Source organism: Heteronotia binoei, chromosome 13 (assembly GCF_032191835.1).
Source record: "Heteronotia binoei isolate CCM8104 ecotype False Entrance Well chromosome 13, APGP_CSIRO_Hbin_v1, whole genome shotgun sequence".
Taxonomy (NCBI): Eukaryota; Metazoa; Chordata; class Lepidosauria; order Squamata; family Gekkonidae; genus Heteronotia; species Heteronotia binoei.
Genome location: NC_083235.1, coordinates 45,363,939 through 45,389,220, shown reverse-complemented (window position 1 = coordinate 45,389,220; position 25,282 = coordinate 45,363,939). Strand labels below are relative to the sequence as shown.

General features: G+C 45.3%; 1 protein-coding gene across 1 annotated transcript in view; it reads right to left on the bottom strand.

Moving 5' to 3' along the window:
- The window catches only part of ACVRL1 (activin A receptor like type 1), a 58,114-nt gene that overhangs the window by 29,130 nt on the left and 3,702 nt on the right, over positions 1-25,282 (bottom strand). The window contains exons 2-7 of the mRNA XM_060252590.1: positions 15,888-15,953; positions 13,404-13,625; positions 10,027-10,244; positions 9,081-9,180; positions 8,549-8,695; positions 3,128-3,403 (exon numbers count right to left, since the gene is read on the bottom strand). Of these exons, the coding sequence (XP_060108573.1) occupies positions 3,128-3,403; positions 8,549-8,695; positions 9,081-9,180; positions 10,027-10,244; positions 13,404-13,625; positions 15,888-15,948 (1,024 nt within the window). The 5' untranslated portion in view covers positions 15,949-15,953. The remainder of the gene's footprint in view (positions 1-3,127; positions 3,404-8,548; positions 8,696-9,080; positions 9,181-10,026; positions 10,245-13,403; positions 13,626-15,887; positions 15,954-25,282) is intronic.

The following is a 25,282-nucleotide window of genomic DNA, read 5'->3' as shown; positions in this document are numbered from 1 at the left end:
CTGGGAAAGCACTTTTGATCACCTAATCAGAGGGACTGGCAGGGGAAGGCAGACAGCAGTAGAAGGAGGAGAGGAGCCCACAGACTGACAACCGCTCCATGCCTGCTGCAGAAGAGGTGGAGTCTGTTTCAGTGCCTTGGCCCCCAGGGTGTGACCTGGCCACCCACTAGCTGCAGCAGCAGTGCCATCTCTCCATAGCTGCCAGCAGCCAGCTGATTCTTAGGTGCTATTAAGGGAAGGTATGGGTAAGACCCCATTCACTGTGGGCTCTTTGTGTGGCTCAGTGTGCACTAAGTTTATAGTGGCTCCTCACACCCATTGTAGGTCTTTCTTCCCCCCTCCCCATCCATATCCAATCCATCTGAATAATTTGGGCTATTGATAACCCACCCCCAACATCTGGTTCCCCAGGGCAACCATTAGAAGGGGAGGGGGGGTTGATGGATGAAAAGACCTTCCATGGGCATTCCTCAGGACTAGTAAGCAGAGAGAAGAAGGTGCCATTTAAAATACCAAGCAGCATGCTGCAGAACTGATGGACCCCAGGACTCCCCAACTCCAGAGACAGCCAAGAAGCCATCCTTGGCACTGACTTGCCAAGTTATCCATCTGGGTGACACATTTAAGGTAACACCTTTTGGGTAGCTGGCTGGCAGTGATTGGCCCTTTAACAGCCCACTGCCTGACAATCAGCTGAGAGGCAGTCTTGAGTTGGGTGAGTAGGAAGGATGGAAATGAGGGGATGAATCACAGCTGAGTTGAAGCATGATAGCAACTTTCTGGGGGAACGTTTTGGACTTCATGGGAATTCTTGGGGACAGAGCTACCAACAAGGCTCTGCCTAGAGTGGGCCGGGCACTTCATATGGCAAAGGGAAGTCAGCTGAGAGGACATGCTGGCTCTTGCTCCTCAGGTAGAAGGGTGTGGAGTCAGGAGGCAGGTGGAGGATAAGGGTGAATGAAACCCCCTCCTCTCTCAGTCTGTGGCAAGTTGGCTGGATATTCACACAGGGAAGGCTGCAACGGTAAGCACACTTTCAAGGGAACAACTGAACTGAACAGTGCTTACTTCTAAGCCTACTTGGGCTCTGGCCAGACTTGCCAGCTCCTGAAGCCTGAGTGAACCTCCTTGGAAACTGGTGGAGAGCCCACCGCAGACATGGAACCCCCTCAGAACTCTGACTATGAAGGGCACTCTTCTCTTGGACCCAGGCAAGCCCCAGGATATATCCATTAACCCAGGCACTGATTCCTCCCATTCTATCTGACCCTTCATGCTCACTGCCTGAGTCCCAAAACAGCATTGAGGGCAACTCTCAATGGAAGCCATCCTTATATGGAGGAGTGCTTGCTTGGCATTGCAATGCTCTCCTTGCACCTGCTTAGTCCAGAGGATGACATATGCTTCCAGGATCAGAGTGTCCACTAATACCACAAGAAGTGTGGAGCTGCTGCCTGGAGGCTGAGATGCAGCATCAAAGCTACCAAGCTCTTTAATCCCTATTTACCTGAGGGCAGCTCTCCAGTTGTCCAGCAGCTGAGTTTTTGAATTTAGCCTAGTCCTAGGCTACCTTTCTCTGCTGGACAGCTCCTTGCTCATCCTCACTTGTCCCTCTGGTGAAAGAGTGGTGGAGGTGGTGGGGAGCAAAGTAGGATTATAAAGAGGAATACAGGGTTATATTAAGTGCTGTGTGGAAACACAGTGATAATTCCACATTCAGATGACTGCAGAATATTACAAAACTGAAAAGGGTACAAGAAGGGCAAGGATCCCAAAGTGTTGGTGAAGTAAAGGCTGCATGTCCATCTCCACACGAAGAACAACTTCAGCTCACCTCCACCTGCCTTGATCTCTCAAGCAACAGACCATCAGGGAGAATCTTCTTCACAGGAGAGTCGCTTTGTAGCAGTGTAAATAGCTACATGGACCGCTTCATTAACTTCTTTTTATACTAGGGAAGGAGATGGAGTTCTGCTTGATAGACTGTATCCTGTCAGTTCCACTGGGCACTGATTGAAGCCTTCTGCCAATGTAAGACTTCTAATTTAAGTGTCTCTTCCAGATACTGCCTACTATTTCCTTGGGATGACTCAGATAGGGATTTGCTCTCTTGGGATTAATTTCCCCCAACTATTGCATAATACTGATCATGACAGTTATTTCACCTTCCCTGGAAGCATGTGACTTGCCTTGTTTGAATACACTACATAAAACTAACATTGCACAAACACTACAAAACATTCTGTGCTTTTTCTTGAATAGGTATAGAGACGGTCTTACAATGTCACAATCAGAGGCCAGCTCAGTGTGTGCTCCTAGAACAGAGTTACACCCACCTAAGCCCAATGACTTTAGTGAACTTAATTAGGGTATGACCCTGCTTACGGTTGCGCTGAAGACTTGACTAGAGACAATGGCATCCTTGTGGCCATCACAAGTCTTTTTGAAGCCACTTCAAAATGCCCACTGTTATGTATTTGCTTATGTGATTTACTATTTGTAGGCTTGAGCTTGAAGCATGCTTCCATTACTCTTCAGGATCCTGATGCTTGCTTTTCAATTGGCCATTTTCTCAGAACCAGCCAATTGGGGTGCAAGGCATTTCTCAAGGAAATGCAAATGAAGGATCCTGGAGAGGCCAAAAGGGGGATTGCTGCCAACTAAAGGGGGCGTGCTTAATGGCCACAGTATATATATTGAGTTGAGTTGCCTGTGTTGTTTGTGACTGTTCCTTCTTGAATAAACTGTTGCTGCTTACATAAGAGCTGACTGAACTCACGTTACAATACCCACAGTGAGGTGGACTGGAGTGCTCTTGTCTCCCCCTCCCTGCACCTTATCAAGTGCCAAAAGGTCGCACCTTCCCCAAGGCTGTTTTGGCATTTGAAAAGGCATGGGGGAGGGGGGACAAGAGTGTCATGCTGCTCCTTGTGGTCTTTTAAATGACTTCTAAATGGTCTGGGTGCCCTCATGGTGGCCGCAAGGACACTGTCACCACATCTAGTTTGGCCCTGTAAGAGGATGAAATGTCCCAGGCATCCTCCCCTAGAAAACACCTTCATGCATTATTACAGAGTATTTCTGATCTTCCAGCAATCAATCTGGTCAGCAACCAAAGTCCACTCACCCAGATCAGCAATGCAGCACTGTATATTTTTCTTCACCAGGATGTTTCTGCTCTTCAGGTCACGGTGAGCGATAGCCGGCTTGCCCTGTGTGCCAAAGATCTCCACGTGCAGATGGACTAGCCCGCAGATGATGGAGGAGGCCAAGCGCAGGCAGGTCTCTACATCCAGTGTTGTGCATTGCAGGTAGTCATAGAGGGAGCCGTGCTCGTGGTAATGGGTGATCAGCCACAGCTGTGTGCTCGAGTTTCTTGATGTCATGTCAGAAGCAATGAATCCTATGGGTAGGGAAGGAGGGCAGAGCTCATGAACAGGCCATGCAAATGGGTATAATTTCAGAAACGGTTAACTATGCTGAAAATTACAGGAGCATCTCTGTCCAAAATAATACTGCACTTCTCTGCTACCATTTTTTTTAAATAGAAAGACGAATAGTTCATCCAGACCAGTACTGTGAGTCCTGACTGCAAATGGCTCTGCAGCGGCCTTTGCAGCCCTTAACATCTTACATATGTACACAGCATGCTATGACCTTTTCCCAGTGTGGACATCCTTCCTCCTCTCTATTGCTTTCTCTTTCAAATTATCATTAAAAAGTGAGAAGTTGCTGGGGTTCTCCTTGGGCCTTCCTGAGCTTTTACTAACTGTAAAAGTTGCCACCAACCTGCCCCCCCCCCAAAAAAAACACAAACCCCTTGAAAGCACTTGAGTCTGATGGTCTCCTTCTGTCTTTCCTTTCTGATCCTGTGGCTTCCTTCATCACTGTTTACAAGTTTTTGCCAGGGTTGCAACAACTAATTAGTTAGATCACAATATTTAAAAACCCTTTTGTTAGACCCTGATTAATTGCCTAGCAGATTAAAAAAAACCCAACAAACACATAAATTTGTCCAAAAGTACTTCCAAAAACCTACAGTTGGCAGGTGTTATCCTGGAAGAGGCACTCCTCTCTGTCATACAGCAAGGAATTCCTTGTCTAAGATGGTGCCTGCCTCAACTCATATAGTAGTATTAAATCAACTGCTCTGGTTACCAGTTTGTTGCTGGGTCCAGTATTGAAAGGTTTGGGACCTACAACCCTGAAGGCTTTCTTGTCTCCATAGGAGCTCAGAAAGACTATATGACCTTCCCATCAAAGCCTGCTTTCTGTTCCCTTCTAATAAGAGTGGTAAGGTCAGTGACTACTTGAGCCAGAATGGGTAGACAAGTGATGTGAGGACTGCCTCCCCCTTTGCAGTTCAGAAGACAGTGAGGCAGTGCTATTTAGAACCAGTTTGGGTTGAATTTGGTTTTTATTTTGTTTCTAATTGCATATTATGGTTTTAAGTGAACTTTAGCTGCCTGCTACTAGATTTATACAAGCAAGGGACCCACAAATTCATGGGAGGAGTGATCTGATTACTCCATTGATCCTCCTCTCCCTGCTATCTCAACTTACCTTCCTTCTCTCCCCCAGACAGCCCCTGTGGCTTATCTCCTTTCCCTGTTTCTTCCCCCCCTCCCAAAGCCTGTCTTCCTCCTTTTTGCTTCAGTTTTCTTCCCTTCCTTCCTCCACTTCAGCTGCACTTCCCCATCTTCCTTCTTGTTATGCCTGCCCAATCCTTTGTCCCTCAACTTTAGTTTCAAAAATGTGACTGCATCAGCCATTTTTGACACCTGTAGATGACAAGGCTGCTGAGATCTTGTGAAGTAACCTCATGAGATTTTCAGAGGGTTCGTTCCCCTTCCAGCCTGTGTCCCATCCCAAAGATAGCAGGTAGAAGGGCCAAGTGGAAACACTCGCCTCCATCCCTGATATTGTGCAATGCCAGGTCCATAAATAATAAAACCTCAGTCCTGCAGGATTTTTTTTTATCAGACAGGACATGGACCTGGCTTGCGTGACGGAGACCTGGATGCGGGATGGGGAGACAGTGGCTCTCTCCCAAGTAGCCCCTCCTGGGTTCTCCATTCTTCATCAAGTTTGGACTAGCGGGCGGGGGGGAGGGATGGCTATTCTCATACGGGAGGATTGCTCCTTCAGGGCGCTCCCTCCACCAAAGTTCGTAGGCATAGAATGTGCTGGCCTGGTGTGGGATGTAGGGGAGAGTTTAGCAATCTGGCTGGTGTATTGTCCGCCTAGCGCACCAGCCAGTGCCCTACCGTCCCTGATGGAGGCTGTAGCAAGCTGGGCATTGGAGCACCCTCTGCTTATAGTCTTGGGTGACTTCAATGTCCATGCCGAGGACGCAGCTTCCACTCGGGCAACGGACCTAGTGCTTTCCATGGCAGCACTGGAACTCTCCCAATATGTAACAGCGCCCATGCACCAGGCTGGGCATACATTAGACCTGATCTTTGCAGCGGGAGTTGGAGTGGATCAGATTTCTGCCAAGGTGGTGCCATGGTCTGACCACTATGCCCTGAGGGCTCGTGTGAATATGCCACCTCTACCCCGTCTAGGTGGCGAGCAAGTTTTAGCTCGTCCACGTAGCCAGATGGATCCTTTGCGGCTTCAAACAGCTATGTGGGATCCCTGGCCCTCTGGCGACTCGTTGGATGAACTGGTGGAGAACTGGAATAGCTAGCTCTCCATGGCCACTGATGAGATCGCTCCCCGACGTCCTCTTCATCCTTGTTCACGATCCACTCCATGGTATACCCTGGAGCTGCGATCAATGAAACGGCAATTAAGACGACTAGAGAGACAATGGTGACATACTCGTGATGAAGCTACGAGAACATCCTATAGGTCATTTATGTGGACCTATGAGATGGCAGTCCAGGCCACAAAGAAGAATTACTTTGTGTCCCAGATTGCATCTGTGACCTCGCGCCCAGCACGATTGTTTAGTATAATTCGGTCACTAAGAATTTTACCACATGGTAAACAAAATATTGGAGAATTGGAAATAGGCTGTGAGGCTTTTGCGAGTTTTTTCGCAGATAAGTCTCGTCGCTCCGACATGACCTTCCCGCCATATTTGATACAGTGAAAGAACTTGGGGCACTGAGCACGTCTTCTGGTCCAGTTCTGGATTCCTTCAGTCCACTCAGCCTAGAGGAAGTCGACAGGATCCTTTTAGCTGTATGCCCTACGACCTGTAGGTTGGATCCGTGCCAATCCTGGCTTATAAAAGCTAGCTGGGCGATGCTACGTGAACCACTGCAAGGTATCATCAATAGATCCCTGATAGAAGGGATCTTTCCCACGCTTCTTAAAGAGGCTGTGGTCTGTCCTCTCTTGAAAAAAACATCTGCAGATCCGGCTGTATTGGCGAACTATCGGCCGGTACCCTTTTTGGGTAAGGTTATAGAGCGGGCGGTAGCAATTCAGCTACAGGGATTCCTGGAGGACACTTCTGCACTGGATCCATTCCAGTCCGGCTTTTGACCAGGTCACGGGATGGAGATGGTTCTGGTCGCTCTCATGGATGACCTCCTGTGACATCTAGATCGGGGCAGCTCAGCAGTGCTGCTATTATTGGACCTGTCAGCCGCTTTTGATATGGTTGATCATCAGCTACTGACTGGCTGCCTTGCCGATGTGGGGGTCCGCCTTACAGTGGTTGATCTCCTTTCTCCAAGATCAGAAACAAAGGGTAGTGATAGGGGAGGAGTCATCCCAGAGGCACTCACTCACATGTGGTGTGCCTCAGGGTGCGGTTCTGTCCCTGATGTTATTTAACATCTATATGTGCCCCCCTTGCCCAGATTGTCAGGAGATATGGACTGGGTTGTCACCAATATGCAGACGACACCCAGCTCTATCTATTGATGGCCAGTCTGACTGTACCCCGGAAGATCTGGACCTGGCTCTTCAAGCTGTAGCATCCTGGCTCAGGCTGAGTCGGCTGAAATTGAATCTGACGAAGACGGAACTTCTCTATCTGAGCCGGGGTGGTCCAAGGGGAGGGGTCCAGCTGCTGGCTCTAGACGGGGTTCCATTGATACCGGCCCCTAAGGTCAAGAGTTTGGGTGTGCTCCTTGAGTCCTCCCTTACAATGGAGGCCCAGGTAGCAGCCACTATTAGATCCGCCTTTTTTCATCTTTGGCGGGTGCGGCAGCTGGCTCCTTTTCTGAAGCACAATGACTTAGCAATGGTGATCCATGCTACGGTCACCTCAAGAATAGATCACTGTAATGCTCTCTACATGGGGCTACCCTTGACGCTGACTCGGAAACTACAGTTAGTGCAGAACGCTGTGGCACGGCTGTTAATGAGGCTCCCTCGATGGGAACACGTTCAGCCAGTGCTGAAAGAGCTGCACTGGCTGTTCTGAATCCGTTTCAAGGTGTTGGTATTGACCTTTAAAGCCCTTTATGGTCAGGGACCTGTTTATCTGTGGGACCGCCTTTCCCCATATATCCCCAGAGAGCACTGCATTCAGGGACAAAAAATCTGCTGTCCACCCCTGGACCAAAGGAGGCCAGGTTGCGTTTGACACGAGCCAGGGCTTTCTCGGTGGCAGCACCAGAGTTATGGAATGCTCTCCCGGAGGCCATAAGGGTCCTGCGGGACCTTCCTACATTCCGCAGGGCCTGTAAGACCGAATTGTTTCAACAGGCCTTCGATGCTTAAACTGAGAAAGAGCTGCCACCTGACATCAGCTAGAGCTCCTGGTGACCAACCGTCTGAAGAGCAGAACCGCCAACATAGTAATGGTGCAGCACCATGGAATAGTTTTTAAATTTTAATTGTATTAATGTTTTATAGATTTTATTGACATTGTTTTAAATCGTGTAAACGACTGTTGTAAGCCACCCTGAGTTCACTTGCGGAGAGAGCGGGATAAAAGTCTAATGTAAATAAATAAATAAGCATTTTAATATATTTCTGCTTTATTTCATCCCCTCCTTTAAAGTAAGATTGCCCCCCCTCCCGCAAACTACCCTAGGAGGACTTTTAGAGAACCCTGGCTTTAGGCTGCAATTTGTTGCTATCTCACTTCCATCAGAGCCCCTCTCTGTCTTTATCCTCCTTCTCCCCCTGCTGCTATTGTGATCCCTTGACTGGTTCTCCCTTGCTTTCCTTGGACTAGGCAGTTCCCCTAGCACAGAACCGCTGGTGCAGAAGGTATGATAAGAGCTACGTGGTATTGCTCCGAGTTACAGATAGTGCTGCTTTGTGCGGAAAAGACAAGCAGCAGGCCTCTTCACACCCTACCTCCATTACTCTAGGGTTAGTGGAGGATATAGGATGATGGAAGAAGAAAGGGGAGGAAAGCAAGACTAGGTGAAACTCTTCTTTTATGGCACTTGTTGATGTTCTCTTGTTGTCATTGCTGACTGATGCTACCCTCTGGCTTTTAGTTGGGAATATTAAGATAGATGTGAAATATGGATGCATGAGTGGGTATATGTGTGAGAAATAGCAGCCCTACCCAGGGACAGTGATATCTCTTTGCCGGTGCTTCTGGAGGGACAATGTCATTTCTGCTCACCTAGGATGTTGTCATGCCTCAGTAGCACTGTGTTGTAGATCTCTGTCTCACGGAACCATGACTGTTCATCCCGGGAAGAGAAGATCTTGACAGCCACATTTTCTCCATGCCAAGCACCACGCCACACTTCCCCATAGCGACCTTTGCCTGTTTGGAGACAGTTGATACACGGCATTTTGCTAACTTGCACAATATTTACTTACGTAAGATATATATATATCTCCTGTCTTTCCACTAAAAAGCCATTCCCCTCCTGGAATTTGTGTGTGGTATGCAATTGTACACTTAAAGCACAGCATCCAATCAGTTGCCCTGGAAGGCCAGCAAAGAGGGTATACAGGCCAAGGGGTTCCCCTCATACTGACTCCAAGCACTGGTATGGATAGATTTGCTGCCTCTGAATGTGGAAGTCCCCTTTAGTCACCATGGCAACTAGCCTCTACAAATCTATCTAACCCTGTCTTACATTCTCATTTGTCAGAGGTTAAAGAAATCTGCCCCTGCCTGATATACAGACTGGATTTTGCCTTACCCACACACTCAACCAGGGTAATTTGCCGAGCAACAGTTCTTTGCACAAGGAAGGGAAGTCCAGAGCCACTACCAGTGGTGCAGTCATCATTCATCCAGCCCTGGAGACAATAGCAAATAAGTGGTAAAACTCTGGAGAATTGAAAGTGAGGTAGATACTGGAACACGGCCACATCTAAAATCAACCTGCTAGGACTGCAGTCCTATCCTAGCTGGATGAGGGCAGGAGAGGTGCTAAATCCATTACAGTAGCAAAACTTCAAATTAAGATGGAGGGACTTTAAGCCAGTGTAATTTCTTTGCTGTTGTACATATTCTGGTGTAAGGGGAAAGAAACATGAGAGAGATTAGGTCATGGTGGGGAAGAAGCCGAGGAGCTTCAGGCTTAGTCCTGACCCCATGATTCCTTGTCTCAAAGTCCGGTCTCCCATGCTGGCATAACATTACAACAGCAAAGAGATGCCTTAGGGAAACCCATGCCCACTAAAGTCAATGGAGTGATAAACACAACTGTTTCCACTCTTCAGTCACAGAGCTTCCACGAAGCATTGGACACAGATTAGCTCTGCAGCCAAATGGTATTTGGATTCACGTTGCAGTGGTTCTCCCTACTGAGCTGCCTCCCTACTGAAGCTCACAGTTTTCCATCCGGCTTGCTGTAGCATCCGTTCTGCTTGTCCAGGTGGCTCCCTTCCTTTTAACTTGCAAGAAGTTTGTTCCCTTTGGGAGCAGCAAGAAGAACTACATGGAATATCATTGCCATGTGGAAGGATCACCCCATAACCTGGAATTGTTGACCAGCCTGCTTGCAGACTCTTCTTACTTCCTTTTATAAGGACTGCTAGGACCACCCTCCCTCTCAAACAACAACAACAACAACATTGTAGAGCTCAAGTGGCCTCAGGTGAACTTCCAGGACTGAAAAGGTATTCTTGAGACCTGCTTACTTCCAAGGTACTGTCACCAGTCACAGATGCCTTTAATATGGAGTCCTCCATGTCCCTCCATTCATCTGACTTTAGTAGCATTTGTCTACGGCGACTCTGGACCACTTTCCATACAAAAAGCCCAACCAATAAAGCAAGGATCAAAGTGCCGAACAGTGGAACCAGGATTAGCAGGAGAAGTTTCTGATGGTATTGGGCCTCTTCTGGCTGTTCTTTCTCTGATTAGAAGAAAAACAAAATAAAGACATTTTTGGTTAGTGCTGTTTTCTAAGGAACAATGTATGAAACTGATCCGGAAACTGCAGCAGGTGCAGAATACGGCAGATCGCTTGCTGACTGTATCACCTATATCGGTGAGCATATGGCCGGCACTCTGCGACCTGCACTGGCTGCCTATAGAGTACTGGATCTGTTTCAAGGTGTTAGTCTTAACTTTTAAGGCCTTGTGTGGCCTGGGACCAACATACCTGTGGGACCGTCTCCTCCCATATACACCCCCGAGGTTGCTTTGTTCAGCCTCCCAAGATCCCTGGCCTAAGAGATGCCTGTCTTGCCTCCACCAGGGCCAGGACTTTCAGTCCTGGCTCCGATCTGGTGGAATCAGCTTCCTTTGGAGATCCGGGCCCTACCTGGCCTATTGGCCTTTCGTAGGGCCTGCAAAACGGAGCTGTTCCACCAGGTCTTTGGATGAGGCAGCGGGCATCTATTCATCGATCCGTTGGCCTCCCCCTACTGCCATACTGTTTGGCTGCTCTACTGGTGCTGTATTGTGGTACTACTTGTGCTATACCATCTTGCTGAATTATTTTGCTGTACTTGCTGAATGTTGTAATTAGTTTTATTATGATTTTATTGCCATTTTATTTTATTTGATGTACTCCACTCTGAGCCCCCAATGGGGGAATGGGCAGAATATAAATAAACAATTAATAATAATAATAATCGCAAGATGGCTTAGGGTGGCCAGACACCCCCACCACCCATGGAGTCAGGGGTCCCCTGCTGACAGGCCCCATCTCCGAGCTGCTGATCAGCTGGCCAGTGGGGAGGGGGAGCTTACCGCCCAAAAGAGGGAGGTCCATCTGATGTGCAGGGACATGCTTACATCACTGTTCACATGACCTGGAAATCACACCATCACTTCCAGAATGTTGGGGTGATCCTCTGGTAACTGGGCACAAACTCTATGGCAGAAGCCAAATTTACCATAGAATTTTCACCCAAATACCAGAGCTCCACTTCAATGTCCCAGATGTGATGACATCACTTCTGGGTCACACGGGCAGTGACATAGACATGCCACTTGGATGAGCCTCCCTACTGCTCCTGGTAAATCCCCCCTTCCTCACTGGTTGCCAGAAGAGACCAGGCAACTCAGTTGATACTTGACACAGGAATGCTCTCTTTACATCGTTCCCAGTGGGTTCTTCATCAGCACTTTAAAGATTTGGGTTCTCTTGAAAAAGATCCTTGACAGTCAATTTACACTTCCGGCTTGAAGGCAAATTGTGCTGGGGCAGGCCTTTCTTTTTCTCCCAAGGTGGAGCTGGAAGGTAGGGCGGGGGAGAGGAGATGTTGCTCTGACCCCCTCCCCAGTACAGCTATGTTATGGGCACTTCAGCTGAGTAATGTGAGAGTTTCTTTCACTTACTTATGGTTTTGTTCCCCAGCCTTATGTGGGGCTTTTGTGCTATCATTTGGGATAAAAAAATGTAAATAAAGTGGGTAAGGGCCACAATCCACAAATCAAAACCAAGTCTATATTACTGGAAATGTTATGATTGTTTTAAGTATGTTGTCTGTTGTCTTGCTGCAGTCCACATTGCCAATAGTCTGGGTGATAAAGAAAAGGCACATGGTTTTCAGAAGTGGTTACCATGTGGGAATAGGCTTGTGTGGTTTCTTTGCTGCTGGTGCAGCTGTTGATGTCCTGCAGTGGCAAAGGGCTTCCCCACTGAAGGTTTTAGTATCCCAGCCCCAGTTTCTCAGCAGCAGTCATCCCCCCTGCTGGGCTTCTGGGGCTTTTCAGTTGCTTAAAAAAAACAGCAATTGCATATCATTATATCAATATACTGTTACAACAATAAGGCTGATTTCGCACTCACCTTACTCCACCCTCACATTTGTCTTCTCAGTGCGGTGTCCTCCCGATTTCCCACTATTTGCGTTGGGGCTGCATCAAACACCATGGTTCTCGTGCAGAAACAGAAACTGGTTTTCAGCAGTTTCCATTTGCTGTGGGAAAACTGTGATGTTTGCTGCAGCCCTGGCGCAAATAGTGGGAAATCGGGAGGACACCATGCAGAGAAGACGGATGTGAGAGCGGTGTAAGGGTGAGTGCAAAATTGGTCTAAATGTAGCAGGTTCTGTGAATTCCTACCTTTTTTTTTTTTAAAGTAAGTCTCTATTCTCTTCCCCTTATACTGCAACAGGAGAGGACAAAGACATACTTTCAAAAAAATGAAAGCTGTGAATTCAGAGAACTGGTTACATTTGTTATAACACTATATCAAAATAATGACAGGTTACTCCTGATTTTAAAAAAACAAAACAAAAAAGTTCCCTAGTGTTAGGGAGAAGAAATGGCTGCCACAAGGATGGGGTAAAAGAAAATGGTCACCTGCATTCTACAGGATCATGTGAAGCATCTCCATGCCAGTTGCTAATCTGAACTCAATAATAATAATAATAATAAGCTTTTATTTATATCCCGCCCTCCCCGCCGATGCAGGCTCAGGGCGGCTCACAATTCTCCTTGGTACAAGACAAATACTTTTACTTGACCACACTACTGGATCCAATTATACTGTACATCACTGTGCATAAATCTGGCATCTGCTATGAACAATTAAAAAAAATTTCCAGCAAAAGATACTTACATTCAGGACTGAAAATATAATTCCATGCCGTAAGGTTTAATGATGGCCACAAACTTAGAAAGCTTTAAAAGATTAGACAAATTCATGGTGTATAGGTCCATCACTGGCTGTTAGCAATGATAACTAAATCTCCTCTCCATGCTCAGAGGCAGGATATCATCAACTATCTCTTGCTGGGGGGGGGGGGTAACAATATTGTGCTTCTTGAGAGCCACCTCCATTCATTTGGTTGGCCACCATGGGAAACAGAAGCTGGATTAGATGGACCTTTGGTTTGATCCAGTGAGACTTTTTTAATGTTTCGTTTCCTGTGTGAGCTGATAATATGTTCAGTACTAGGAGATTGCCCGCTTTCGCAATATTTTGGTAAACACAGAGAGGTAAGCACACTGCAATGCCTAATTCTTGTTTAGGGATCTTTCATGAGCTAGAAACCACAGGAAACATCTTCCTTCTCCTTCCTTGGCATAACCCTTGCATCAGAAGGCACAACCTTACCTGCTAGCTGGAAACTGAGATTCATATTACACATTTCAGATGAGCAGCATTTCATTCCAAAGTTCTCTGTGATGTCGCCTCTACAATTCACAGACGTGGGCTTTATGCATCCTTTCTTGGTGATCATGGTCCCTTGCTCCAGATGTCTGCTTGCAAAACATGCCTCTCCTGAGCAAGTTTTGTTAACACATTCATGCTTCTCGCAAATGCAGGACAGCATACCTACAGAGGATAGAAAGGCTGTTTACCAGATGTTCCCTTGGCTCCCCAGCTGCCCATCTAACCAAACTAAACTCTGCGCCAGTTAAGATATTTCACAGAGTTTGGGCTTAAAAGTGTGCAGAAAGGCTCTTCCACAGCAAGAAGGGGCTAATAAGGAAGGTGTCATATGAAGTGGGCCCCCGAGCTCTTGATACCGAAGCTCTGATGAAGCCAGCTTCTAGTCAGTGGGAAACCAACTTAGAATCCAGTGTATTCCCCTTTTGCTCCCTAGAAGAAAGACAGGCTATAAATGTAAGTCAGATATATAGATGAAAGGCAATTTGGAACTTTCTCTTGGCTATGCTGAAATTCTTATGCACATCCCAGGTTGTTTAACCTGGCCCCTGCTCAGGGATGGAGATAACAAATACAATTCATAATTAGCTGAGGCCATTGCAGTGAGCTATTCCCTTCTGCTGAGTTGAGAAGGCCTTTGTCACTCCCTTCCCTGGCAAACACTAACACTGAAACCCTAAGAATATTTTCCTGGGAGTGTTGGGTAATCTTGGGTTGGATTTTGCTTAGGACTGCTCCCGAGCGCTGCAAGTCTAAGTTTCCAGGAGATAAGCCCCATGGAACTCAATGGGGCTTACTTCCTAGCAAGGACACTTAGGATTGCTGCCTGCAGGTGCCTTCCTACACCTGGGTCTTCATCCTCTCCTCATTTCCTGCCATTACTAATTTACATACTGCTTGGAGTTCTAGTTTAATTGAGAAAGGTGGGATATAACTTCAATGAATGGAATAATCAAGAATAATAGCGGGCTTACCATGGAGGCATCAGCAAATCTCTTTGGCTCTGCCAACCATTTCGTGGATCTTATATGTTCTAATAGAACCTGGTCATCAAAATGTCATTAACATATTTAGTAGGAACTGGTTTAAAAGAGAATCGATTCCTTTCTTCTTTCATGAGAAATATTGGTGTTCACCTATTCCTGGTGAATATTCCTTCTTCCCAATTTTGGTTGGTTTTTGTTTCTGGTTTTGAACAACTGAGGTACCTCACTAAAGGACACCTTGCCATCTTTGGATAGTAAAGAGAAAGGAGAATGGAAAATAGAATTCAAGCTCTGTGTAAGGCTACTGTGTATGTTGCCCCTTTAAAGAACCATGTATGCAAATTATGCTACATAAGTACAACAATAATAATATAGCACTTTTAATGTAGCAATGAACTTAACACATTTCAGATCAAAGACACTGTAGGCAGTTACATGGGTCCAGGATGCTGACAAGAATAGTGCTTAAGACCATGACCTAAGACATCTTCCTCCCCCTGCCATTTTTAATTGTTAATACCAGGGCTTTTTTTGAGCAGGAACGCACAGGAATGCAGTTCCAGCAGGCTTGGTGTCAGGGGGTGTGGTCAAATATGAAATGAGTTCCTGCTGGGCTTTTTCTACAAAAAAGTCCTCTGTGAAACAATGGTGACATCAGGGAGTGTGGCCTAATATGCAAATGAGTTCCTGCTAGGCTTTTAAAAAAAGCCCTGTTATAACATTTTTAGCCCGATGAAGAGTTCTAGAGTATTCAGGAGCTTGTTTATTGTTTTGTGCCATTTTAGTTGGTCCTAATAAAACTTTGGTTGGTTTTTGTTTCTGGTTTTGAACATTTCAGATCAGAATGTCAGTTTTCCCTCTGTGATCATGTCACAGGAGGGACGGTGGCTCAGTGGTAGAGCATCTGCTTGGTAAGCAGAAGGTCCCAGGTTCAATCCCTGGCATCTCCAAAAAAGGGTCCAGGCAAAATGGTGAAAAACCTCAGCTTGAGACCCTGGAGAGCCGCTGCCAGTCTGAGAAGACAATACTGACTTTGATGGATCAAGGGTCTGATTCAGTATAAGGCAGCTTCATATGTTCATATGTTCACCTTGTTTTAGACTTCCTAGATGTCCCCTACGCATAGGTCATGTAAGCCATGTCCTTTTCTATCATTTTTGTCCTGTTCTTCTCCTTATTGTTTCTTGTTAGCCTATGTAATTCTTTGATCTGTGATGGCTGGAATTGTCTGTCTACCCTTCGAAGGTGCTTAGCACAACATACATGTTTTCCCCTTCCCCATGAAACTAGACCTATTACTTCAGCTGTGAATTAACTAATGCTTTGTAATGCAACAGTATCATTATACTGTATATCTTGTATATTGTGCTTTGTCAATGCAACCATAAATGACACAGTTTTGTACCACTCCTGCATTCAGTCTGCTCCAATTGTTTCTTACCAGTGGTTCTTGGGAGACTCGGAATAGCCAAGAAAAGACTCAAGATAGCTCCTGGCAACATTTTCTCTGCAGAAACAAAACAATTAATTAATAATACAGATCCTAATACTCCCTTTTCAAGCTCACATTATAACACTATTGTCTTGCCAAAATGCAATGGGCACACAGTGCTTGTTGAACTCATGAAGAAATAGAAAAAAATATGCACAGCAGGGATACAGTCATAACCAGTGCTTTTAAAATAGAATAGTCCCAGCAGGAACTCATTTGCATATTAGACCATGCCCCCTGATGGCAACATTGTTTTGCACAGGGTTTCTGGTAGAAAAAGCCCAGCAGGAACTCAACTGCATATTAGGCCACATCCCCTAACACCAAGCTAGCTGGAACTGCATTTCTGTGCAATCCTGCTAAAAAAAAGTTCTGGTGGTAACCCAATATGGAAGTGAGACTGTTCTTACCAAGACTCAGTCATTAGGGCTATCAGAGGGATAGCTCAGCAAATCAACTATCTGAGAAAGATCAGGGACTTCTCACATGGTGTCTCTTGACTTTCCTTGTAACATGCTCTTTCCCTGTCCCCAAGATTTGCTATCATTTTTCTGATTTGAAATATGGAATGTTCTGTGAAAACCAGGGCTTTTTTTTTCTTTTTTAAAAAAAGCAGGCATGCACAGGAACACAGTTCCAGCTGGCTTGGTGACTGGGGGTATGGCCTAATATGCAAATGAGTTCCTGCTGGGGGGTTTTGTACCAAAAAAGCTCTGCACGACCCAGTGGTGACATCAAGGGGTGTGGCCTAATATGCAAGTATTCCTGCTATACTTTTTTTCTACAAAAAAAGCCCTGGTGAGAATAGGGGCCTTTTTCTGCATTCTTGAGTTACTTCTGATTTTCTTGGGAGTTGATCCACAAGCACTTAAATTGGGGACACCCACTGCATACTGAATGAACATCAAACTTCTGCAGAGCACATGCACTGTGCTCTCCAGGTCTCATTGACTGTTCACATCTCAGTATGGGTGGGACTCACAGGGCCAGGCACCCTGAATGGTAAGAGTTATTGGGTGCTTTCACATATGTTAAATGCAGTTTCAATCCAGCGATGGTTTGCAAGTGTAATTTGCCATTTCACACAGCAAAATTCAGTTGCAAAGTACATTGAAAGTGGATTGAAAGTGTGTTATTTAGTGAATGTGAAAATGCCCATAGTTTCTGTCTATAATAGGTAGAACATGCTCTGTCCTGTTTCTTATAGTCCCAGTTTAGCAGGAAAACAAGAACATAAGAACATTTCTGCAGGTGTGCACAGGAAAGGAGGCTTTTGAACAGCAGCTGCTTTCTGTTCAGTCCACATGCCAACTCTTTTTTATAGAGGGTGCACTGGAGGGCTGTCTGGGAGCTTAGTTAATCTGGCTCAGACATAGGAGGAAGTGCTCTGAACTTGTTTGCAATCATAGTTGAATTTTAGGCATCGAAGTTTTACATTTTGTAATGTAAGAGAGAGATTTCTTATCTTGGTTTTTGATAGAATGAGTAATCAAAGATGGTCCTGAGCTGCTATTGTAGGGACAGATCCTCTCTTGCACTGCACTGCTTGGCTTTGTTCCAACATGTCCTATCTATCGCCATAAACTGAGGCCAGCTGTTGATTTCGGAGACTGAATCCAGGGGGAGGGGTGGGTGTAGCAGGCTTATCAATGATACAAAAAACCCTCTTTGCAGGAATCCAAACATGTTCCAGCTGTTCCTCTCACAAGATGGGTTTAGGGATTTATTTATTTATTTAGCTTGTTTGTTCATTTCCTTGTGGAACAAAAATGGCAAGCTAAATTCATGGTGGAGTCTTGGGGTGTACTCACACTACTCTAAATAATATGTTTTGCAACTTGATTTTTACTGTATAAGAATAGCAAAAATCCAGTTGCAAAATGCATTATTTAGTGTAGTGTGAATGCACCCTATATCCCATGTGTTTTCCTTCCAATTCATGTAACCTCCCCCCTTTTAAATGCACAAGTTTTGGGCCTTTGGAGTCCATGATTATTTTGTTCTGCAGCGTCCACAGATTCCTAGCACAAACAAGCCAAGCCCCAACTTCCTCCTATTCAAAAATTCCAGCATGTAGCCAGGGTGTTGCAGCCGGGACAGGAATCAAGATTGTTTAGATTTTGTCGATGGAGGGAAATAGAAACACACAAACACAGAGAGCTACAAGCCTGCAAAGTTCTATCAGAACCAGACAAAGACAGCATGGCTCCAGCCATGAAGCCGCCTTGAGGGGCCACGTCATGAACTCCCCAGAAACAGTTTGCTTTTGTTGATCATGGAAGGGAAACAGAGGCTACAAATAACATTGGCCCATAGATAGTGAGATCAGAAAGGAACACTGAGATCATGGTCTGATAAAGATGTAATACAGGCTTGCTGAAAATCAGAAGCCAGCATCAGGAGTGCAAATTCTCTCTTCCTTTCTCCAGCACATATTCCATCCTTTCTTTACTTGTCAGCCTTAGCCACAGTTACATCTGTACTGAAGCTAACCATGGTTAGTATTAACAAAGGCTCCCTTCATAACCAGGATTTGAAGTCAGAGTATGGAGTAGAGTCACCAGCCCTGAGTAAGATGGAACCTGGTTATCATTAATGCAGATGAATGCCAAATCATGATTAAGGCCAACAAGTGCTGGGAGGCAAAATCGGCACTGAAGAAGAAAGGGATCAACTATTCTGAAGGCTGGTTTCTAATAAGCTGTTCTGAAGGCTGTTTACAGGGAATCCACATTACATTTGTATCAGACACACTTGGGACAACCTCTGCAATATAGTCTCAGAATTTCCTTCGCAGTTAATACAGTTTGCATGAATTTAGGGTTGGGGGGAGAGCGAGTTTGGTGTAGTGGTTAAGTATGCGGACTCTTATCTGGGAGAACCGGGTTTGATTCCCCACTCCTCCACTTGCACCTGCTAGCATGGCCTTGGGTCAGCCATAGCTCTGACAGAGGTTGTCCTTGAAAGGGCAGCTGCTGTGAGAGCCCTCTCCAGCCCCACCCACCTCACAGGGTGTCTGTTGTGGGGGAGGAAGGTAAAGGAGATTGTGAGCCGCTCTGAGACTCTTTGGAGTGGAGGGCGGGATATAAATCCAATATCTTCTTCTTCTTCTACCTTCATTCTACGTCCTTCACACTGTAGGGTTCTCCTACATTTGCAGACACCACTACTCCTTTGTGATTGACCCCGTTAGTGGATTTTACTATTAGCATAGTGCTCAGCAAAGTTTAGCCCAATAGCACCTTTAAGACCAGCATATTCAAGGTATACATTTTTGTGTGCGAGCACACTTCTTCAGATACCTGCCTGAATCCATCAGCGTGGAGTTCAGCACTTCATAATCAGATACAATGATATTTTCACGTCTGTACATGTGAAGGATGATTTATAAAAGGCATCCTGTCTACACCAAATTTTAAGATGGGAATGTTAGCTTGATTCAGCATTCATTCTATTTAGTATTGCAGAGAGGTCTACAGAAAAATATGTTTCTTTAATAGAGGCTTAATGTGTGGAAATAGGCAACTGAAGCTTTTCATGGTATTAAGGAAAATAGCATCCTCGTTTAGCCCCTATTTAAGGGCCAGGACATTTTCCCCCAGGTTGTTGGCAACCCTACCAAGTGGAAGCCATAAATATATTTCTATTCAGCTTTTCATCAAACATAGTTTCCAAACCTAAAAATGCTACATACAATCATTAATTAAAACATTACCCTGTACTAAAAGAGCCAGTACAAATAACCATGTTCAGCCAAATGCTTTCGCCTTTCATGATGTCTACTCACAATTAAACTTTACCATTTATGTTATATCTATTTGAAGACACATAAACTTTACCATTACTATTTGCTCCCATCCACAAAGAGTTATGCAGATCATACCATTGAACATAATGGAACTTATTTATGAGCAGACACATCTAGGATGTGCTATTAGGGATCAGTCCTAAGCAGATCTACTCAGAAATCAATCTCAATGTGATCAATAAGTCTTAGTGCCAGGTAAGTGTGCACTGGAAAGTGGCCAAATTTGCTCAGGAGCATCCAAGCCAACCAGGTCCACAACTACCCAGGCCAACCAGTCAATCAACTATCCATTAGTGACTAGCCCACTGATGGCCAACTTCTGTAGCTTGAAGGTAAAGACTCACAGGCCAGAGCTCTGCCACCATGATGTCACCTTAATTCTCCTTAGCGATCTGGTCAGGAAGTTTTTATAACCTACCCTTAGTAGAAGAAATTCGCAGAGTGGTCTTCAACCTTTCCATGCCTGTGACCCTCCTTTAAACCCTCAGGTGGCAGCAGGGACCTATGGTGCTGCAAGCACATGACAGGAAGTCACATGGTAACCAGGGTCAGACCTAAACTGTTTGGCACCCTAGGCAAGGCTAACTATTTGCACCCTCCCCCCTGCACTGATAACCAATTCTATTCTATGGGCTCATAGGACAGAATGGAGAGATTGGACCACTGCTGTGGCAAAGAGCTAGAGGAAGGGTTTTTAATTTCTCTAGGGTCATGTCGCAGAGGCAGCCCAATCTCTCCATTCTGTCCTATGGTTCCACAGGATAGAATGTAGAGATTGGGCTGCTGCTGCTGCAGCCTGACCCCAGAGAAGGGGGGTCTTTTTCCGTCTTTTGTACCCCAGGGTGCAAAAAAGAAAGCCCTGCCGGTCTGCCGGGGGTGGGGGTGGGGCGGTGTCCAAATTCTGCACCTAAGTCACCTAGTGGGAGGTCAGGCCTTGATGGTACAAGATTCACATGACAGGATGAGTGGAAGTCACAGCTATGAGCTGAACACTGTCAAGGCCAGGACCACAGACAGCAGACCAAGCAAGCTATGGACAGGAAACACGAGCCAGATGAAGAACAAGCCATGAGTTGAAGCCACAGAGGAATCTTTTCCATAATGGAGTAACTTTGCCTCATCATAAGGTTCTTCTCAGTGTGGTTGCAAAGAAAGTGCGCATGATGGGAAAGTATGCATGTGATAAGAAACACCACCCAAGCACTAGGTGAACCAAAACAAGGCTTAAGCCAAAGATCTGAGCTCTAAAAGAATCCTTTCTATCCCTGAGTGACCTTGCCTTGCTGTCCAGCTGCCCCTGCGCATATAAAGAAAGGCAGAAGGTCTGTGGTCTTGTTCACTACACAACATGTACCTTCAAAAACAACAATAACAAAAAAATGGCAGCTGTATGGGTTGAAGGTCATTGACCTAGCTGAAGTCTGTCTTCTGAAAATGTAATGTTGCCCTAGAGGGCTAGGTAATGGCAATTTCTTGTACCCAAAGAGCATTTCATAAATGCAGCCTTGTATGGAGCAAGCAACAGGAGGGATACATTAGAACAGAAAAAGCTACATCCCCCCCCCCCCTCCAAATTGTAATAATAGTATTTATCTTCTGTTGAATGAAATGGCTTTGGAGGCTTTGGCTCTTGTTCTTCCTCCCACTCTGTTTCTTTGCTCTGTTTCTTCCTCTTGGCTAGCTATGGGTCTACAGTCCTCCCTCTGCTCCAGCTGTTTCCCAGACTTCCCTGCCCATTGCAGAGTTAACCTGTGACCTCCTCATTTCACAACTGGCCAGAGCTTCAATTCTCATAGACAGTGTCTGCATCTAAGTCTCTGAGGGATACGCCAAAGAGGCGCCTCATGTCTACTGCTTTCCATATGCTCTTGAGAAGAGACTCAGGAATCATGAAATTAAATTGTCCTATAAATCTGTTCCAAAAACTCAGAAAACATTGGGCTGTTTTTTCTCATGCAGTAAGCAGGTAAGAAGGAAACTAGCATTCTTCCCTCTGTCAAAACTAGACAATCATGCTCATAAGCATGATGCTTGGAACAACACAGAACATATTTGGGCACAAGCTGTGGCTCAGTGGCTAGCATCTACTTCGAATGCAGAAGATCCCAGGTTCAGTCCCCAGCATCTCCATTTATAAGGACCAGGTTGTAGATAATCTGAAAGACCTTTGGAGAACCCTGGAGAACTGCTGCCAGTCTGAGTAGAATAGATAATGCTGACCTTGATGGACCAAGGTATAAGGCAACTTCACGTGTTCAAGATACTTTTTCAAATAATACATTGTCCATGAAACTCATTGCTACAGAACATTTCAATGGAGGCTGCTTCTACACTCGGATATTTGTTGTGCAAATGTGTCAGAAAAAAAGGGGCATGAGGATGGGCAGTGACACTCCATTACAAAGGGATAACAGGAATGTCATCAATACAATGTACTTGGATGTCTACTGGGTTCAGTGTTCTTTGTATCTGTTGGCTCACCATTATTTGCCAAATCTGTTCAATCACCTAAGTTTCTAGTGCATGTTATTAGTTTCACATTGCTGGGCTCAGCTTGGATATGTGTGTGGTAAGGGAGAATGGGCAGAGGATGGGATTCCACTATAGTGATCTATGGATCACTGTGGAGGAGCAGGAGAAAATTTACTGCTAGAGGTGCAAATGTTATAATTGTCTGTGTCCACTTACATACCTCCCAACTCTTCCTGTTTATCAGTAATAGTTTTTATGTTCTGATTCTCATCCCTGATAAATCACCATTGGAGAATATCTTCTTAAATGTTTAGTGTGATTTGCTGGAGTTGTTATTCTTCAAAGTTCAACTTTCTCTCCAGAATCTTTAGAAGATAAAATGGTGGTGTTGGAAGGTATATATAATGCAGAAAGCTTGTTGAAGCTCAGGAGGTTTTGGAGTCCATAAGGAAGGATACACATGTAACAGGAAGTCCATAAGTAAGGACACACATGTAACAATGTACAAGCATGTAGACATGTTCATTAAGGCACCACACAGCCTACACTTCACCTCCTGAAAAGGCTCATTTTGAACTATCAATAATAACTTTCTTAGATTAATTTGAAACTGAAAGGAGTTTTTTGAAAACAATGAAGGACTGGATATTATGGAATAAAGGAATATAGCCTACTGCAGTTGGAATGAAGAACAGCAATGTATAAAAGGAAGGTCTCGAGCTCTTTGGTATTAGAATAAGGGATCTACAATCTTCTCCCTGTTTTCATCTGTGAAATGCTGAAGGGTCTGGAAATAGGCTACTACCATGGCATCACTGCAATGGTTACATTAGCCACCCAAACAGGTAGCCCATTCATTTATTATGTACTAATGAGAATCTGAATACCTGATGCAAGGCTCCCCAATCTTTCTAAGCCTGCAGGCATTTCTGGAATTCTGAGGCAGGATGGTGGGTGTCACTACAAGAAGACTCTCACATGAGACACAGCCAAGCACAAAATGGTTGCAACAGGAGGTGGGGCCAAGCATGCATATATGCACACAAGAAGGTGGATGGGGAATTAAATACATATGTGTGCATGCACACACATAGAGGAATGTCAAAGGGGAATAACACAGACACAGAAGAAGACAACCAATGGGAGAAAGAGACAGTAAAACATACATTAATAGGAGGCAAAGGGAGGGGGAAAGGGTGTTCCACTGTCCTGGTCCTCCAACAGTTGATCCATAGGACCTTGTTTACAGGATCCTGAATCCTTGAGTAGTGAGGAGGATCCAAGTGAAACCCCCTTTATTTGCATTACAACAGCCAGTCACTGGTTCCATTTTTACAGTGGACCTACAATCCTAGAGTTGGAAGGGACCTTCAGGGTTATCTAGTCCAACCCTCTGCACAATACAGGAAATTCACAAATACCTACCCCAACACATCCCCAGATCCCTACTCCATGCCCAGAAGATGACAACCCCCCCCCCCCTCCAGGATCCCTTGCCAAGCTGGTCTGGAGAAAAATTGCTTCCTGACCCCGAAGTGGCGATCGGCATTTCTCTGGGTGTATAAGAACGGGCCACCAGAACTAAGCACTGATTCAACCCTTCCTGCCCTCTCTTTCATGATCTGTCATGATCTGTCATGATCAGCATTGCTGTCAGATGGCCATCTAGCCTCTGTTTAAAAACCTCCAAAGAAGGACAGCCAACCACCTCTCAAGGAAGTCTGTTCCACAGAGGAACTGTTCTAACTGTCAGGAAGTTCTTCCTAATACTTAGCTGAAAACTCTTTTGATTTAATTCCAACCCATTCTGGTTTGACTTTCAGGGGCAACAGAAAACAACTCTGCACCATCCTCTATATGACAGCCCTTCAAGTACTTGAAGATGGTTATCCTAATCATCTGCTAGATCTGTTAGCCTGGTTCCCACAAATAGTGGGACATTTGGAAGGATGGAATACTAGGAAAAAAGAGCATCACATGCATCACTTCAGTGCCCTACAATTAAATTCTAAAAAGAGCTATGCATTGAAGTCAACAGGTTTAGAAGGGTGTAACTGTTTAGGACTGCACCATCACTCTTCTAAGCTAGACCTGGCTTTCAGTACAGAATTTCATTGCTTTCTGAGCAAACAGATGCTAGCAACATTTGGGATATGCTGATGTGTCTACTTAATAGCCTCAAATGCACCAAAGTCAAGTCTCACATATACACCGCCCTAGAAATTTGCATGGGTAAATGTGGTTTAGGGATGGTTGTGTGCTGGCCATATGTTGAAGCAATCAACCAACTGCTTCACCACAGGCAGGCTGCTGCATCATTTCACTTCTGCATCATTCCAGTCATATGAACTAACTCCAGATTTCATCTCATGCAGAATTACTTCTTTGTGCCTTGTGATTCTGGGTTCTGTTTCTCTTTATTATGATTTCAAACACTTTTAAATTTTTTTTGTTTAGTCTTAAAAAAAAGCCAAGCTGATGTACTTCCTACATTTTAGAACTGATGTAGCATAGTGATGAAGAGCTTCAGCCGCAAGTTCCTAGTTCAGTTCTCAAAAATGCACTTATTGTATGTCCTTAGGCAAGCTGATCACTTGACCACCATCCCCCACCCCTAAGACCTAAAATAGTGAAGAGAACCCACTAATGCAGGCCTTCCTTATTGAGTATATAACCAGTGTGAATGATGAACATTAAGGACTCTGAACCCCTAGAGAAGTGCTACATAAAAGCTGTGGCTTTAAAACCTTGAACTCATTTGCTGGTTCTGCTTTTTAATGCCCAGATAACACTCATGACTTGGTTCCTTCTTTAAAGCTAAAATTTCCAGAGTGTGTGACTTCCAGGGTAATTTTTGGCCTTGTTTCAAGGTAAGGGGCTAGAGAAGTTCTCACAGCTGCGGTCTGCCACCCACTTGCAAGTGTGTAAACCCAGAAACTGGAATGGAACAAAGTTTGCCTTAGTATGTGCTAGATTCACAGTCCAAGAGGGTGTCTGTTAGGGCTGCCAATATCCAGTGGGGGCAGGGGACCCCCTGGTTTGGAGGCCCTCCCCCCACTTCAGG